General features: G+C 41.6%; 1 protein-coding gene across 1 annotated transcript; it reads right to left on the reverse strand.

Moving 5' to 3' along the window:
- Window positions 1-861: 861 nt before the first annotated feature.
- LOC117047883 (general transcription factor IIH subunit 5-like) lies at window positions 862-19,591 on the reverse strand. Its single transcript, XM_033151112.1, is given in 4 exon segments — window positions 862-1,008; window positions 1,010-1,070; window positions 16,713-16,780; window positions 19,575-19,591. Coding segments are annotated over 4 exon segments (291 nt in total). The 3' UTR covers window positions 862-863.
- Window positions 19,592-19,718: the final 127 nt, after the last annotated feature.

Below are 19,718 nucleotides of genomic sequence, written 5' to 3' on the forward strand. Positions count from 1 at the left end.
TAGAATGTGTGCTTTTATTTAAAATGCATCTCTGGGTTATTTGTGGGGCCTGCCTGGTATTTTTACATAAGTAGAATGTGTGCTTTTATGCATCTCTGGGCTATTTGTGGGGCATAGGAATTCGTTCATTTCCCCCCAAAAAATATAGTCTGGCCCACCACACGGTCTGAGGGACAGTGGACCGGTCCACGGCTGAAAAAGTTTGCTGACCCCTGAACTAAATAGTTGTGCCAGTGGGAACCAGCGCAATGATTCCCACTAACACAATGGGGCATCCACACGCTCTCCTCCACATACGTGCCTCCTGCCCACCCCCCAAAATCAGCTCTGGGAGGTCAGGAAAACCTCCAAAACAGCATATGGGGGAGGAGGGGGGGAAGACTGTTCCATCTGACAAGCAGAAATGCTTGCGCCGACGAAGCAATCAGAACAGTGTGATGTGGAATTTCTCCCTAGATGTATTTAACATAGGGCTGCAAAATACGGCAGCCCTAATTTATTATATATACGTATTTTCCATGGGGTCACGAAGAGTCGGACATGACTAAACGACTAAACAACAACAAATTTTCTTTTGTAATTTTATGATATAAAATAAAGAAGGATTAAACAAATTTATAGAGCATAGGGCTATCAATGACTTCTAACCACAATGCTATGTTCTACCTCTACTGCTGGACGCAGAAGGCCTCTAAATACCAGTTGCTTGAAATTGCAAGAAGGGAGAGCACTGTGGAAGGTGCTGTTTACTATGACAGTAGGATGTTGGACAAGATGGGCTATTGAATTTTATGACATCATGGTTTAAAATTTCCGTAAGCTGCCCATTTCGTAAGCTACACAGACAATTTCAGTCTCATTTTCTATTTTTGTGTAATAGGGAAAGAGTTCTGGTCCATTAACTCTCCCACTCTCTCCTGTAGGAAGTAAACCATCTCAGCTAACACAAGGAGATGTGTTTTAGCCAAGTCTTGTATGCTGAACTTCCCCCTTAGGGTATTTGACTCATAAGTACAGCAGAAACTGCTTCATGGCTGGGTCACAATCTGTAAGTATTTCTTTCAAAAACACTCACCATCTTCCCAACAGATTTTCTGATTTGTTTTATATGACTAGCAACATTGCCTTTTGATATTTCTATGAGATGAAGACTGATGCAGGATAACACAGGCTGTTAAAGGTCTTGGGGCACTTCTGTAACAGCAGGATGGGTTCTCTCCACACTGATTAACCAACCAAAATTTACCACTGCAATTCTCCTTGCTTAATGCTTCTTCAAATGCCTGCTGAAAGACCCAATCAGCATATGAGTTCTTCCTTCACATGGTGCCATTAACTGCTGTTGACTGACATGGGAGTGTCAAGCAGCAGCTGTGTTCCACCCCAGATTAGGTGATATTACTATACTGGTAAGATATTTTATATTATAAGAAGATTTTGTCAGTCCAATCTGGCAGGTAGGGTATACTGTACGCTTCAATTAGCTGACATTCTTTAAAAAATTTGCATTCTATGGAAGATGCTAAAGAAGTACACATATTTTAACCAAAATAATAATAATAATGTCTGCTGATCGCATGGCAGATTCAACAACTATATCAATCAATCATCCAACCAACCAACCAGCTTTTATTAAAAGGAGTTATAAACTTATAGAAATAGAAAAACTGAGGTAGTCTCATTTGTCTTTACAATGTCTATGCTTTTTTACTGGCTCAGAGACTTACACACACACAACTTTCCTTGTTCCACATACAGTTTCTAGAGATATTGAGCACATGCAGTACAGGAGAACATAGTTTTCTAGGTTCTAGATTATGTATGATCAAGAACCACATTTCCTATTATACAAATTTCTCTAGACCTGGAATGATTTGGTCCCTAATGATAAATTAAGCTACTCTCGGGTTCTTTTTTGGCTGCCTTGTACTCAAAGAACTGAGCATGAGTGTATACACATTAGAGTATAATCTGAGGGCTACACACACAAAAATCTAAGACTAAGATTTCCTGCAATGGCATATTAATAGGGTGGGGGTAGCTCACCTCTGAATTGGGTACTCATTCCTTTCAAACAGGCAGTAAATGTTTTCTTAGCACAGGGTCCCACAATTGCAGAATCCCAACCACAAGAACCGGCACTGTAAATATAAAATTATAAATACATAAGAATGGCAATATTGGTATTATTATCTTCCATTTTTCTTCTTTGAAAAAGCAAACAGGACTAAGCAAGAATTAATAAGCCCATGTTGCTCCCATCAAACTAGAAATGGAAAATAGGCACTACTGTATGAAACTTGTGGCAGATTAGAGCTAGAACAGAGCTAGCATGAGAGTTTGAATGGAGGTTGTCCCTGTGTGTGTTTGAGCTAGGATGGCCATGTGTCCAACTTTGCAGAGGGCAGCCCTCTCTTTAAAGAGCTGCCAGCCCATGTCTAGCTTAAAGATAAAGGACCATAAGAAGCTTTGAATTTGCACCTGGACAGCAGACTGAGGAGGCACACAAGTCACTTGGTTATATAATGAATTACAGTAATTATTTCCATATTTGTATCTACAGAGGTACCTCAGTTCTCAAACTTGGAACTTGCAAACCCGGAAGTAAGTGTTCCAGTTTGTGAACTTTTTTTGAAAGCCAAACATGCTCCGTTTTGAGTGTTAACGCTTCTGACTTGAGTGCCACACTTCCGTTTCGAGTGTTAAAATGAGGTCTGTCTGTTTTTGCTATTTATTTTGCGTTTTTGTTTTTGCGGCTTTTTTGTTTTGTTTCTGTGACTGTGTGGAGCCCAGTTCAGCTACTGATTGATTGATTGTGTGACTGCAGTACATTGTTTACTGCTTTCATTTTATGGATCAATGGTCTCGTTAGATAGTAAAATTCATGTTAAATTGCTGTTTTAGGGGTTGTTTTTAAAAGTCTGGAAAGGATTAATCCATTTTGCATTACTTTCTATGGGAAAGCGCACCTTGGTTTTGGAACGCTTTGGTTTTGGAACGGACTTCAGGAACAGATTAAGTTTGAGAAGCAAGGTACCACTGTATACAATTACATTAGCATATGCAAATATTTTGCGAGTTTGTGTCCTCTTTCGGGGTGCTGCATTTCCTCTCCCTCTATTTCTGGCAATGTGCAAACTGGTCAACCTAGTCTGAGTTGCCACAGGCAAAGAAGAGAACGTACAAAACTGCATGAGTGACAGCAGTGCTGGCCTCCAGCATAAGGTTTGGCATGTACTTTAATAGGGCACTGATCTTACCCTAGCCTTATGAATAGCAACCTAATTCATTTGAAAAGAAGGAAAAGAAATCGAGGCAGTTAAGATTTTTTTTATTTTTTATTTAAAAAGCTCTTAGTCTTATTAAACCAACTGCAACATGAATGCAGAGGACGACATGAAGATGTGCACCCCCTCTGCTGGCCTCCTCTTGATATGCACATTAGCAACTTTTAAAAAATAAATAAATGATGCACAAAGATGCAAAGGAGAACAAAGGCTCTTTTTCAGAGTGCATGATGAGCAACGAATCAGGATGTGGTAATGAGACATCCTATTAAACTCAGATGGAACTTTGTCTTTTGAAAATAAAAGAGTACAATACTGGCATATAAATGTGGTTTTTCTCAAAGAAAAAAAGGTGGGTGGTGTAAGTACGAGTACAAAATGAAAGAGCCATTCATCTGTGACCCACAACAGTCTACCTACGATCAAGTAATTGAGTATCTCCACTCCATTTATGTTTTAATGGGGGTGGGGAAGGTAAGTCACAACCATCTGTTTAGGACCATTGTGTGAAGATGCATTACAGGATAAGATTGCACAAGGCAGCGGAGTTTACTGCCAAGACAATATGGGATTATTCGAGAATATGTCAATGCTCTAACACGAAAAAAGGATCTGCTCCAAAAACCAGCCAGAGATCAGCAGAGAGGAAGTGTGGATATGTTTCAGACTATGAAATATCAGGCCGCTCAGCATTTGAAACTCAAAATACTGTCCCAAGTGAATGTGATTTCTACAAGCCGTCTTCTTTAGGCAGGCAAATTCATGTTAAAAGCAAATTCACAAGGTTCTATCCAGCTATGTCAAACTCAGAGTGGACCCAATGGAAATCAGTGAACTTAAGTGAGTCAAGTGAGATTGAGGACCCCAAAACCCCACTTTTTTTTAGGGCAAGATCTTGGCATGCGAGCAAGGCACCCAAAATGGCCGCCATGCTCTTGTGGGGAAAAACAGGATGTCCCAGTTGACGGGTATGAAAATTATCCATATCCCAACCCTCCTTTGAAACAGGAAGATGTTAACCATCCACTAGAGCAGACTTTCTCAACCTTAGGTCCCCAGTTGTTTTTGGCCTACAACTCCCATCATCCCTGACCACTGGTCCTGCTACCTAGGGATGATGGGAGTTGTAGGCCAAAAGCACCTGGGGACCCAAGATTGAGAAAGGCTGCACTAGAGGATCATTCATGACCGGATAAAAAGAGCATCCTGCAGAAAGGAAGGACAGAGCACTGATGTAGCCTCTCTCCTGAGATTATTTATTACATTTGTATCCCATCTTTCCTCCAAGGATCACAAGGCATACACTCCCCATGTTTAGTCTCACAAACTCAATGAAGAAGCATATTTAACAAGCAAGCAAACAGGTATTTGAAAGCCTTCAAATATGACTACTAGAACAAATAAGAACATTTTGAGAGTATACAAGCCCTGACTAATGTCTTCCTGATAGATTACAGCTTCCCTGAGCCACTTCAGGTAGCCAGGGGCCTGCCATGCTGTGACTAAGGTAATTAGGCACCCAAAACTAAAAAAAACAACACAAAAAACCAACCCCAATGTTGTAAAGGCTTTTGGCAGCACAATATTCCCAGAGTTGTCTTCACTGTCCAGGAGATGCTTCTGCTTTTCACACACTAAAGCAGGCTTCCTCAACCTCGGTCCTCCAGATGTTTTGAGACTACAATTCCCATCATCCCTGACCACTGGTCCTGCTAGCTAGGGATCATGGGAGTTGTAGGCCAAAAACATCTGGAGGGCCAAGGTTGAGGAAGCCTGCACTAAAGCATCATTATCTGGTTTACTGAGTTTTACCATGGAAGGAACTTAATTAAAAATAAAATGATAATAGAAGAGAGAGGAATAAGGACTGTGCCTTAGCCGTCTAAAAGTGAAAAGAGTTATAGTTCTCTACTCAGCTATGTGCAGGGGTAAATAATATAGTGTGCTGCTGAGGCTGTGAGGAGCCCAAGGAAAATCATATTGGGTAGAGTGGTTATATATTTATACCCATATGGTTTAACTGCAGCAGAGCGAGTGTGGAGGGCCAATCATATTGCCGGCCCTGAATGAAGTTGTGACCAAGGTGAAACAGTTCAGTAGTAGAGCATGTGCCTTGCATGCAAATGGTTATTAGTTCAATCCTTGGCATCTCCAGGTAGGTCTAGGAGAGACTCTCATAACTAAAACACACACAGAGAGATCTCAGATAGCTAGTCAGTCAGTGTTGAAATACTGATCTGAAACGACCACTGATCTGATTTGATATAAGGCAGATTCCTATGTTCTATCCAGCAGACAGTGGGTGAGTGATTACATTCATGCTGGGCCTTATCTGCAATGAGATTAGCCACATGCCCCCAACTCCTAGTTGCCAGGTTCCCCCTGTGTTTCTGAATTTTCTCTTCACAGAATTGGCAGTTAGATAATCTGTTGGGGCTGTTCCATTGGCTCCAGAGACTCGGCCACCCAGGACTCCAGAAGGAGAGAGGAGGGCCCACTAACACAAAAAAGAAATCCTTCTTTAATTAGTGCAGCCTGGGCTGTTGCTTCTGGCATGTCCTGCCAATAGGGCTGCCAACCAACCAGAAAAAAACAACAACAATTGGACTGGTTGGATTCTTTTGCTTTCCAGTCAGCTGGCAGAAAAGCGAAGGGTGGCTGTTTCCTCCCCTGTTTTGCCCCACTCTTCCTTATCCTTTTGTCCTTATTCTTAAAGCTCCATACCTAGTAGAATAAAGCTGCAATACACACACTCACCTGGCAGAGTAAGGTATAGTGAACTATATTGGACTTATTTCGGGTTAGATATGCACAGGTTTGCACTAAGATTTTGTGCTGGCCACTGCCTCTGAATCCACTAGAAGCCACTCTTTATTTTATTGTAGAATAGCAATGGGGAATCTGCGGCCCTGCAGATGTAGGACCCCCCAGCTCCTGCCAGTCACAGCCAGCATAGCCAATGGTCAGGGATGTATCTTTGGATACAAGGTGGCATTCAAATGCTTTTAATCAACTCCTTGGGTGCAACTTGAGCCTGCCAAAACCTGCTCAGGCTACATTCCAGGATCCTTTCTTGAGCCAGCTCTTGATCTGTTCCAGGATCTGTCCAGGTACCGTTGTTGTTGTTGTTGTTGTTGTTGTTGTTGTTGTTGTATTTAAAGCAAAATACAAGCATTGGCCATCCTACTTGCCAAGTAGGAAGGGAAATCAGGACCAGACTGTGTTTGGAATTATGGGAAGAAGGAGGAAAAACCCTCCTTTCTTTTTTAACCTTGTTGCAATCTAGGTCACCCCCAGACTCTCAGGATTATGTGGGATGGATTCAAGCACATGCCAGAAATTTTGGCTTGCCCAATTAAAGTGGATTAAAGCTCTCGCTTGCCCTGATGTAACAAATCCACTTAAAAACAACACCAAGTGACTTTTTGCAGTTGGGATAGTGTCAGGGAAATGGACTGAAAAGTATGGAATGGATGATCAATCAATGGGAAGGTCTATAACTAATCAGGATGCATTCAGAATGAATATTCAGAACAAATGCTCAATAAAGACCAGACACTTGAGTGTGGTGTAGTGGTTAAGAGAGGTAGACTCGTAATCTGGGGAGCCGGGTTCATGTCTGCTAGGTCAGTGTTTTTCAACCACTGTTCCGCGGCACACTAGTGTGCCGCGAGATGTTGCCTGGTGTGCAGTGGGAAAAATTGAAAAATTACTTTATATATAGTCAATATAGGCACAGAGTTAATTTTTTTAACATTTTCTAATGGTGGTGTGCCTCGTGATTTTTTTCATGAAACAAGTGTGCCTTTGCCCAAAAAAGGTTGAAAAACACTGTGCTAGGTGACCTTGGGCTAGTCATACTTCTTTGAAGTCTCTCAGCCCCACTCACCTCACAGAGTGTTTGTTGTGGGGGAGGAAGGGAAAGGAGAATGTTAGCTGCTTTGAGACTCCTTCAGGTAGTGATAAAGTGGGATATCAAATCCAAACTCCTCCTCCTCCTCCTCTTCTTCTTCTTCTTCATCTATCTATCTATCTATCTATCTATCTATCTATCTATCTATCCATCCATCCTGTTTTTTATGACTGTGTTCTTTCTTATTTTGAGTTTTCATAAATATTGTTTATTAGATTGTTGTAACCTGCCCTGGGACCTTAAGGTTAAGGGGGGGATAAACAACAACAACAACAACAACAACAACAACAACAACAACAACAACAACAACAGTAGTAGTCTATCATAAGGTTTGTGCAAGTGAATCAGAATCAGCTTAATAAACAGGTTGTCTGGAGTCCCAATTTTGTATTCTCTCAAGAACCTTCCCTTTCATGACAAAGAGTATATGAGGTAGAAGCTAAAAGTAAGGCAAGAAGCTAGGAAGGCAGAGGGCTGGTTTCTCCTCATATACAAAGCTATGGCTACAGGAGAAGCAAGGCCCTCTTGGTGTGTTAAGGCTGTGAACCCCTCCACTGTAGGCCCAGGTTGTATATCTGTGTGAATAAACCATATATCACAAAGACACCACTGTCTCTGCTGTGGTAATTGAACCCTGGGTAAGTGCCTGGAACCCCTGGAATCCCACACCACTCAGAGATTGCTTACAGTATGCTTACACAAATAAGACATGACTCACAGGTTTCATGATGAGAATGGCAAGTGAGGACATGTTAGGCTACATTGGGCACATCTGCTTGTTAAGAAACCATGGACAATATTCTCAGCCACATCCTTATGCTGTTCTCTGACCAAGGCATTAAACACTTCCAGTTTAACCAGGCAGGATGTAACAAGAGAGAGAGAGATTCATAAGCTAGGATAGATTAAGATGGAATTAATTAGCTCTTTTTTGAAGTATATCTTCATCAATAGCAGTGCCACACATGTCAACCATGACTGTATACGTGGGATGCAATGAGGGATGCCAAGAAGCTTATACCGGTAGTTACTTTGCATTAAATCAGATGGCAGCTCTAAATGTGCCTTTACCTCATTCTCAGACCTGATACAGTCTACCTCAGCACTTGTAGAGTGGAAGGGACCAAAATGGAAGGGGCATTAGTCCAACCCCCTGCAATGGACTATGTGCTATACAAATTCTTAGTCATAGTATAGTTAAGAACTTTTGGAATTAATGGTCCTATGTGGGAATAAGGGTCCTCTCTGGATAATAAAGTGTATTCCTTCCCTTCAAAATGTGACAAACTGGTTCATGCTGCATCTGAGTGCCCTTCTGCTGAGTGGGGTCCTGTATGTCTGCCCCAAAGCCCTGCCCTCACAGCCCCACTGCTCCTCAGTGCCAGATATTCCTAGCCTCTGAGTAGTCTTCATGAATCTTCCTGCAACTGTGAGAAAGTAGAAAGGGGTTATAGGGGGACCTCCCTGACCTGCATGTCAGCTAGGGGTCATGGTTTCCTGGGGCACATTTCCTCCTCCCATAACCCTGCCTCCCTATTCATTTACCTCATCTGCTAATCTGACCTCTTGGTGAGAAACAAATATTAGTAGGATTTTAGCCAGCTACTCACTCTTCTCTTTCAGGCACCTCTTGCATTTTGAAGCACGGGTAGAAGCAATAAAGGAACCAGCACACCACCTGAAGATGGGCTATGATCCCATGATGCAACAGCACTACTGACCCCCCCCCCCTTTGCAATACAAAAGAGGGACCACAAAAACTAGAGAAAATAGTGAAAACCATTCTGAAGTGGGGAGCATGATTCTGAAATCTGTTTTGCTGAGCATGTGCAAGTAAGAGGTTTGGTGATTCTGCATCATTGTACTTCAAGCTGTGGAAGGATGGGATTACATTTTGTGCACAGTCTTTAATAATTATCCGACATTAAATCTCATTTGAGTCAATTTCCAGCGCTACAAGGGTGCTTTAGGCACTTTGTGCTTTTAGGAGGATTTGTTTCTATTTAGCATCAATCATTTGCTGGTCTCCATTATTTTCTATCATTGCAAAAGTGGAAATAAGTTCCATATGGATGTTCACTGTGGAACTGGTGCTGTGCATGCACCCAAGTTTTTCATTCTGTTCATCAGATGTCATCATTATCAAAATGCCAGCCACCACCTTTCATTTCAACTACTAGAAAACCACAGTTTCTATCACTATGGCTAGGTTTAGCTATTACTTTTTTAAAAATCTTTTTGAACATTATGAGGATTTAAAAAACAACAACACCTCATGCAATTCTATTATTTTGGTTTTTAAATTATTGTAAATCCTCTTGAAGCCCTTAGGATAGAGTGGAGAAAGAACCTAAAATAATAACAATAACAATAACAATATATATTGACTTGCAACATCCTGTATATTGTTATGGTTAAAATATGCAATGGATTTCACAACTTTTTCTTAAAAGCAATGGTAATAAATTCCTCAACCCTGGCAAAACATTGTTTCTTAACACAGATGGTCTCAGTTACGGTCACACGAAAATCAGAAAGAATAAGCTCAGTTGTATTTGTTTATGTCTGGGGTGGGGCTCTGTGGCCCTGAATTCAAATCTTGCATTGGCAGCTAAACAAAACATTACCCTTTAAAGAACTTTTTGATCTGCTCTGTGGAACCAGATTTAATATCCATGATGCTTTATTGAGCTACTTTGTCCTGGAATATGAAAACATTATACGGAACGAGGGATGTCTGACAATATTATTCAGCACTATTTAGGATTACCCCTTGGACCTAGCCTTACTCCCCCAATTTATAATAATAATTTTAAAAGTGATGAGCATTTTCTAGGGATGGATAAAAGCTGTGGTAAATAACCTTGTATGATTTATGTAGAGAAATCGAACAGTGTGCACCATAGTTGGATTATCCTCTTACCTTATCACAGTACTGATATTAGCTGTTAATATACGATAGCCTGTGGAAAGCCATGGGAATGTAGTCATGGAAGAGAAATGCGAGGAGATGCAACTGCAGGACTCTTTTTCAGAGCGGAAGTGATGCGATCATTTGCCAGAGCACTTGAGCTGAGCATGGCATGCGTGGGTGTGGGGCACCCCATTTTATCCTCATAATAATAGCTCTTTGAGGTAGGCTAGTCTCAAAGACTGGACCAAGTTCAGCCAGTGAACTTCATGGCCGGCCAGGTCTTCCCAGACAAAGTCCAACATGCAAAGTCCTTTTTTGCCAGTTTACCATTTTATGACTGTCAGCTGACCTGAATAAATTGGATATTATGCTAAATCAAAACATCTGAAGGGCACCAGACTGGGGAAGGGTGGACCACAAATTCCTTCAGCAAACCAGCAGGGATGTTGGAATTGTAGCCCAGAACATGAGATTGGGGATGACCATGCTATATACTGCACACAAATGTGCAATTTATATATTCATCTCCCACCCCCTCACATACACACAAACACATGATCAATGCAGCTGTTTGCATATTATTATTATTTTTGCAAGGTTATGAACTCTGCTTGGAGGTGTTCAGCCTGAAGATGCTCCTGCACTTACAAATTTACTACTGCACCTCTGGCTAAACAGGTTTACATGCTTTACTGCCACAATGTCCAAAAAGGAGGTGTACATCAGTCAGTACTTGGACCCACTTCATGACAATTAAAGTGTCCACAGCACATTTGGAGCTGTGTGTCTCCCTTCCACAGGGCACATGTAAAGTCAAGTGGCTCTGTCTGGACTGAGAGGTAAGCTCAGATAAGCTTTCCTTAAAAAATTATAATAAAAGTTGAGTTCAACCTCACATATCCTAAGGATGGCTGGTAGTGCCCCCTTTCTATTTCCTGCTGCTGCTGGCTGAAGGCTTGAGCTGTTTATCCTGCAGCCATTGGGACTGCTGCAGACAACCTTTCTTCTTCTTGTGAAAACTTAATCATTTAATAATAACCCTGGCAGAGTTCAGCAGAGCTCTTCCTTTGCCAGCAGCTCTCTCCTCTTCCACACTCGTTTCCACCCTGCTGTGACACTTCAGACAAAGCAGCTGGCCTTTATTACTTGTTGAATCAAATGTCTGTAAGAAGTGGCACAGAAATGTCTCATTTGCTGGCTTCTCTCTCTTTCTCTTTCTCCTTGCCCTATTTTCCTTTAATAGTAGTTCTTATATAAAAAGTCACTTTAGATCATTGTGATGAAAGGTGCTATTAAGTGAAAATGAATCTGAATGGAAAGTATAATGAATGCAAACCTCAACCACCACCCCTCCAAAAAAACCTGGTCCTTTTTCACAGGAGCATATCAGCCAAGGAAGGAAGGAGTATCACTTCCAAGTCAGTCTGAAACCAGGAGCCCAGAGACAAATAGTTCTTAAAGCAATATGCCTGTTACAACAAACAAGACAGACATATGCTAAGATGATAGCTGTGGAATTTAGCTGAAGCTTTCACCAGCAGCAAGAGAGTATGATGTCCATTAGAAGTCAGTTATTGACTTAAGACACGTACCTTGGTCAATGTGTGCCCTTTTTCATCACACCTACCATGCAGTTAGGGTGGCCACTTATGTATCCCCATGAATCATTTTAAAAAATGGCAGAAGAGGAATACATTTGTATCAAATTTGCACATGCAGATTCATACACAGCGCTGCAAATTCAGAAATAATTACAATAAATTGAAATAAATAAATTCCACAGATCTGGTGACCTGCATGCTACCAAGTGTTAACTGTTAGTGGGCAACTTGAAGACCTCTGCTCTCCAATCTTAATGGCTCTTCATCTTTAAACTGGACTTCGACTGGACAGCCCTTTAAATATAGCACTCCTCCAAATAAGGGCCTGTCCACTGTATGGTAGGATATGTGGTCACCCTAAATGTCATGTTTTGCCCTGTTCACACAATCAAATATAGGGGTAGGCATTCTGTAATATACGGATTAAACAAAGGTGAAGGCGGAGATAATCATTCCAATAGACAGCCAAAGCTTTCTGCTCCTACAAACAGATCTTCAGGGGAGAGAGTCAGGACCTCTGCAATGTTGTTAAGCTTACAGAGCCCAATGATCCACCTCTCCTGTTCTCACAGAGACCCCCAGATTGCATTTGCTGGGAGGTGAGAAGATTCCCAAACACACATTATCTGAGGCACTGCTTAATATTCTGAATATTCTGCAACACTTTTGTATCAAAAAGTCACGGTCTAACCATTAGTACCTACAGAAACTTATCACCTAAACTTTTCTAAACAGAAGGATTTGTCTGGAAACTTTGCCAGGGGACAGGGGACATTTACTACACCATACAGGAGGAGGGAAAGGTGTTGTAAGCAAACAAAAACAGTCCGAGAGGGCTTCAAGTCAATTGAAGTCACATCAAATCAAGCCCAGTTTTCACTTTAGCTGCATGCATGTTTTGAATGGGGAAGCCCACTCACTGCTTTCCCTCCAGATGTATCACCTTCAGGATGTGGGGAACTTGTTTCCTCTTGGTAGAAACTGGCTGTGCATAGCATTGACCGGTCATAACTGATGGCAACATCTTCAGCCCATTTCTTCCCTCAAGCATTTTGAGGTTGATTCTGCTTTTTAAAGGGGGACGGAGATACATTCAACTGAGAGAAGCACTTTCAAACCAGCAGGTGAACCCTGAGGAAAGAAACCTGTGACATGTCTATCTATCCCCCTCACAGGGAACGCAGCTCGAAGTTGGACTTACCCCTGGAAGGAAACTCTGTTGTCGGGATATTGAGGGGTCTTGTATTAGGCCTTGTTCACAAGCATTGGTTCTCTGAGGAGCGCAGGCTTCTGGGTAAAGAGGTGAGCACAGGAGAGAGCAGTTTTTCTCTCAGCAAGCTGCTCTCGCTCTCGTTAATTACACCTGTGTTACTTAGTCGGCACCAGGGCTTCAAGGCTAAAGAGGGCCAGTATGCTAATTGGGAAGAATTCCACAGCTGTGAAGTTACACTACACCTGGAGTCACTCTCAGCTCTGGAAAGTTGCAGCCTAGGCATCTTCTGATTGGCTGGGAAGAGTCAGGCTTGTCACTAGGTGAAAGAGTTAAGTTATCCATATGCCAGTGTGTGAGGCCTCGCCTTTTGTCTTTACCTCCTTGACTGGCACCTGCGTTCCATTTTTATGGGGTCATGAATTCAGTGGCAATGTACTAGGCAATAACAACAACAACAACAATAATAAATTTATTATTTATACCCCACCCATCCGGCTGCATTGCCTCAGCCATTCTGGGCAGCTTCCAACGCTAATCATCATCATCAAACATTGATAGTAACAATCAGATCCTATATAAAAAGTCACAATAACTTTAAAATAAACAACTTACATCAAACAAAGCAATATTCAATATTCCACTAGAATCCAACAGTAAACGGCAAAATTAAACAATACCAAATAATTTTTGAATGATTTACACTTATCAATTGCAATAAAGAATCACTAATCTATAATCATAAAAAACAACAAAACGTACAAAACCATGCAAAAGGATCAAATTGAGAAACAAGGACCCACAACTTATCAGGCTAGCTCCTCCTTCATATGTTTTCAAGCATTTTCCCTATTTTTCCCTAGTGCCTTCACAGTCTGCTTCTATTCTGTTTATCTTGCCCTGACTCTAGTTTTGATGACTAGTGAGCCAGCTAAAGGTCAGAGCCCCCTTAGCGCCTGCTACATCGCCCTGCATGTGTGCACTTTCAAACACCCTCTGCATTCCTCAGCACTATCTGACCAAGGTACTTGGGTTTTCTTCAACAAACCTGCCACCATCATTAGTCACATCTTGTCAAGTTGTTATTAATCCTCACAGTATGCCTCTTCTCATCAGGTCATTATTACCATGTCAAAACAGAAACACTCTCATAAATGTAGAGTGGGGGAGGGAAGAGCAGAGTAGGAGGCTCTGCGACTGTCAGATCTCGGAAGGACTTTGTGGTAATCTTAAAAGAGGGTTACTCATATTGTTTCAATGAGTGCTACATCAAAATCTGTTCCCCAGTTTCTTGGAAGTTTCTTCCTCTGTAAAAGAGCTTTCCAATTATCTGCCTCATTCTCTGGGCACTTTAGAATATTGGTTGATATGGAGATTTGGACTTTCCTTATGGTTTTAAGCAATGCTGTTTTAATGGCATTTTATTGTACATTTTATTTATGGGTGCTTATTTGAATGTTTTGATGAAATTGTTTTATTGTGTATTTTAATTTTGTGGGGCAAATACTTTCATTACTGGTTTTTATACTTGTAAGCCTCTTACAAGCCATTTTGGCAAGTAAGCAGTATACACATGGATTGGTTTGTTGAGAAGTCCCTAGTATGTGAATTTGTTTTTGACATGCACTGTGCAGGGTGCAATCCTGAGCTGAAATAGAGGGAAGTTTTAGCACTGGCTATAGTGGGGGTCAATAATTCATTTAAAAGGGTGGGGAATGGAGCTAAGATTTAACACTAAATGCCTTTTCCTGTGAATAATGTTAACAAGGCATGTGTATTTCAATGTTATTGCAGTTCCCTGTTACAGCAGGACTGGGTGATTCCATATCAAGTGATCCAACTTTTTAACCTTATGTCATCCAATTCTCTTAATATTTTGCACACTTATTGAATGATCAAAACTAAATTTAAATCTAAATTTTTAGTTTTATCTCATCCCGTTTTATAGTTATGAGGGTTTGAAATTTCAAAAAATTGACAATTTTGGCCTTGTCGGGCTACACAAAAACCTTAAAAGCTCAGTCCAGCATTGAGAGACGTCAAAACTAAAAACACCAATATCTTCAGAACTTCATGGGCTTTAATATTCTATGTCACATGATGGACTTACATTAAGTTACAAATTTTTAAGTATTTAAGTACAAGTGATTAAAAAATTAATATGAGTTTTAAAATTCAAAAAGTTTTTATTGATTATTTAATATTTCTAAGAGCTACCTGCAATATTTCATCTTGGGATCTCAAAGGGATCACATTTAAAAAATATATTTTATACATACATGTCTGCCTTATTGGGTGCTATTTAGGATAAATGGGTCTTCTTGGAGTAAAATATAACAGAATAAACAAGATTTCAAACTATAATATCAGTTACTTCAGGCATTTCTTTAGAAAGTTATTGAATTAAAAAGTATCTGAAAAGCTAGCCAGGCTCTTAAAACATGTTCCAAAACATGTTCCAAAGCAGAGTGTAAATTGGATCAGTTGATATTGACCTGACACAAATGTACATCATTCAGTGATTTCATACAGTCCTGATTACTGTGGTACCTTCGTAGCTATGGGGCGGGGGGCTGGACAGGATTTTTTGTCCCAGGTGAAGCCTCCCAGCCTATGTGTGTGTGTATGCAAATGCACATGTGGGTGCCAGATTGGGTCTTTCACCTGGGTGAAATAAAGCCTAGTTTTACCCCTGGGTTAAACCACAGAGCACAGGCTTGCCAATCAGAAGGTTGGCAGTTCGAATCCCTGAAACAGGGTGAGTTCCTGTTGCTCGGTCCCTGCTCCTGCCAACCTAGCAGTTTGAAAGCACATCAAAGTGCAAGTAGATAAATAGGTACCGCTTCAGCAGGAAGCTGCTCTTGTTCGCCAAAAGCAGCTTAGTCATGCTGGCCATGTGACCCGGAAGCTGTATGCTGGCTCCCTCGGCCAATAAAGCGAGTTGAGCGCCGCAACCCCAGAGTCGTTCGAGACTGGACCTAATGGTCAGGGGTCCCTTTACCTTTACCCTGTTTATTTCCCTTGCAGCTTCCAGAGTGTTTCTCCTATTATGTATATGCTTTTAAAAATATTTTATTTAATAAAGGCATTAAGAACTTGTTTAATACCAAGTTTAGATGCCATAATTTTTCACAGGATTAAAAACTTAACAATATTCTTTAGATGTATTTTTTTAAACCATTTTGAGACAGTCCTTCACTTGTAAATTCCACCATACTGAACAACAAACCCTTTCCTACAAAAAGATGCACTGTATTGTGCTGAAATGATTAAAAAAAACTTTTATAATTAAGAGCAGGAAAACGCTGATAATTGGCTTCAAATAAAGCAATTACAAATGGCTTATTTCCTAAGAGGAATAAAGAAAACTGTGAATGTCACAGTGATATAGTGCCTTCTAGAGGACATTGAGCTTAAGAACACTACACTGCAATCCAGTTCTCACTGCAAAATAAGCCCATAAGTGATATCAGTGCATTTACACTGGTTTCCTCCATGAAGGGATTTCATGGCACCCCTCCTCTTCGCATAGAAAACACTGCAGTCAAAACACAACAGCGCACCAATCAATATAACTGATCCAGTGTGAATCGCTTACGGTGTGACTCTGTGCAGATGCCTCTTTTTAGGAACAGGCTGTTAAAGTTATGGCATGAAACTTCATCGACTGGAGAGTATGAGAATGCTGAAATTGGCAAAATACCAGCATGCTTCACGACGTTTGTTCGTCCCCATGCTGAGGCCAGTCACAGTATCCAGGAGTGTCAGGTAAGCTCCATTGACTTACTCTTCTCACATTCACATTGCTGGGTTTCATTCGGCAGAGCTGCTACTTGTCTATAATCGGTTGGAGCACTTAAAAAAAAAAAAAAAAAACACCACACGCACAAAAATATGCTCTAAATGGTCCCAGATGTGCATGTGGAGCCCTGCTCAGCTTGACACTTTGTTCCTCCCACGTCCAAATCCTGGCTGTGTCCCCTCTTTAAGCCTCACGATCCCAGAACTCATAAAAAAGGCCTGCAGTAAAACAGTGCCTATAAAAATGCACAGAACGGAAAAGCCTGGTTCTGCTCACAGAGTTAATGATCATTCGCTTAAAGCCTACTTTTGATTAAGAACTCCCGATGCCTCTGTTACTTTGAATTGAGAAATCTGTTATAATACTATCTTTTAAATTTGGAACTATCAGCCCTGCACTTCCAAGTAATTATCGCAGCACAAGATGCACTCAACAAACAGGTCTTGCATTGGACAAAGCACTTTGATGACCAGAGGCCCTAACAAGCTGTTATTCTGAAATTATAATGCATTTATAGGGCTGTAGTTTCTGGTAATGCTGGCTGAGATCACAGCCCACCCAAATTAGGCACTGCACAAGCACATGGTGCGAGACAGACTGTGTGTTGCCAAAGGATAGATGCCCATAGGAAGGGAGCAGCACTGGAAAGCGTTCCACCACCCAAGTCGCTAGGTGGGGACGTTATGACCATGCATGTCCAATCACAGCCATTCCTGCTGCGTACAGGAAAGACAAGGGTGGCCAGAACTGCCTGTGAATAACCTGACTCATTTCTCTCTCACTAGAAAGGAGATGAGGAAGAAGTGGCATATGCATATCCCTAGGAACCAGAGGTGAGAAGCGATATTCAGTGGGCGCCCTAGTGATCAGTGAAGGATGCCTGTCACTCCCAAAGGCATGTTGTATCTAATAATAATAATAATAATAATAATAATAATAATACTCCGCCCATCTGGTTGGGTTTCCCCATGCACTCTGGGCAGCTTACAGCACCTATAAAAACATAGTAAAATGTCAAACATTAAAAGCTTCCCCATCTTGTGATGCGTGTCATCCTCTCACCCTTCTGTCCCCTTTCCAATGCTCATCAAATCACCCTGGGATCTCAGACACTAGCCTTAAGGCACAAGCCACCTGGACATTGTTGTTGTTGTTCAGTCGTTCAGTCGTGTCCGACTCTTCGTGACCCCATGGACCAGAGCACGCCAGGCACGCCTATCCTTCACTGCCTCTCGCAGTTTGGCCAAACTCATGTTAGTAGCTTCGAGAACACTGTCCAACCATCTCATCTTCTGTCGTCCCCTTCTCCTTGTGCCCTCCATCTTTCCCAACATCAGGGTCTTTTCGAGGGAGTCTTCTCTTCTCATGAGGTGGCCAAAGTACTGGAGCCTCAACTTCAGGATCTGTCCTTCTAGTGAGCACTCAGGGCTGATTTCTTTGAGAATGGATAGGTTTGATCTTCTTGCAGTCCATGGGACTCTCAAGAGTCTCCTCCAGCACCATAATTCAAAAGCATCGATTCTTCGGCGATCAGCCTTCTTTATGGTCCAGCTCTCACTTCCGTACATTACTACTGGGAAAACCATAGCTTTAACTATACGGACCTTTGTCGGCAAGGTGATGTCTTTGCTTTTTAAGATGCTGTCTAGGTTTGTCATTGCTTTTCTCCCAAGAAGCAGGCGTCTTCTAATTTCGTGACTGCTGTCACCATCTGCAGTGATCATGGAACCCAAGAAAGTGAAATCTCTCACTGCCTCCATTTCTTCCCCTTCTATTTGCCAGGAGGTGATGGGACCAGTGGCCATGATCTTAGTTTTTTTGATGTTGAGCTTCAGACCATATTTTGCGCTCTCCTCTTTCACCCTCATTAAAAGGTTCTTTAATTCCTCCTCACTTTCTGCCATCAAGGTAGTATCATCAGCATATCTGAGGTTGTTGATATTTTTTCCGGCAATCTTAATTCCGGTTGGGGATTCATCCAGTCCAGCCTTTCGCATGATGAATTCTGCATATAAGTTAAATAAGCAGGGAGACAATATACAGCCTTGTCGTACTCCTTTCCCAATTTTGAACCAATCAGTTGTTCCATATCCAGTTCTAACTGTAGCTTCTTGTCCCACATAGAGATTTCTCAGGAGACAAATGAGGTGATCCGGCACTCCCATTTCTTTAAGAACTTGCCATAGTTTGCTGTGGTCGACACAGTCAAATGCTTTTGCGTAGTCAATGAAGCAGAAGTAGATGTTTTTCTGGAACTCTCTAGCTTTCTCCATAATCCAGCGCATGTTTGCAATTTGGTCTCTGGTTCCTCTGCCCCATCGAAATCCAGCTTGCACTTCTGGGAGTTCTTGGTCCACATACTGCTTAAGCCTGCCTTGTAGAATTTTAAGCATAACCTTGCTAGCGTGTGAAATGAGTGCAATTGTGCAGTAGTTGGAGCATTCTTTGGCACTGCCCTTCTTTGGGATTGGGATGTAGACTGATCTTCTCCAATCCTCTGGCCACTGCTGAGTTTTCCAAACTTGCTGGCATATTGAGTGTAGCACCTTAACAGCATCATCTTTTAAAATTTTAAATAGTTCAGCTGGAATATCATCACTTCCACTGGCCTTGTTGTTAGCAAGGCTTTCTAAGGCCCATTTGACTTCACTCTCCAGGATGTCTGGCTCAAGGTCAGCAACCACATTACCTGGGGTGTATGAGACCTCCATCATTACCTGATCAAAATGAATGGGAGTGGCTAAGAGCAGTCAAGTGAGCTCATCAGGCAAAAGCACACCGACTCAGGCTTTAAGGACAGAAAAAGTTGCTTTGGCTGTCATATGGTGGAGAAATGGGAAAGGATACCAAGAGTCTGATATCATGGCCGGCTGATGGGTGGCAAATGCAAAGGTTGATATATATTCTGTGTTTGGGGCTTGTGTGGCTGGTAAATGCTGTGCCCAAATGTGTTATACACATACAGGCATCAGATTTTGAGGTGAAAGCAGA

This window comes from Lacerta agilis, chromosome 6 (genome assembly GCF_009819535.1).
Source record: "Lacerta agilis isolate rLacAgi1 chromosome 6, rLacAgi1.pri, whole genome shotgun sequence".
NCBI lineage: Eukaryota > Metazoa > Chordata > Lepidosauria > Squamata > Lacertidae > Lacerta > Lacerta agilis.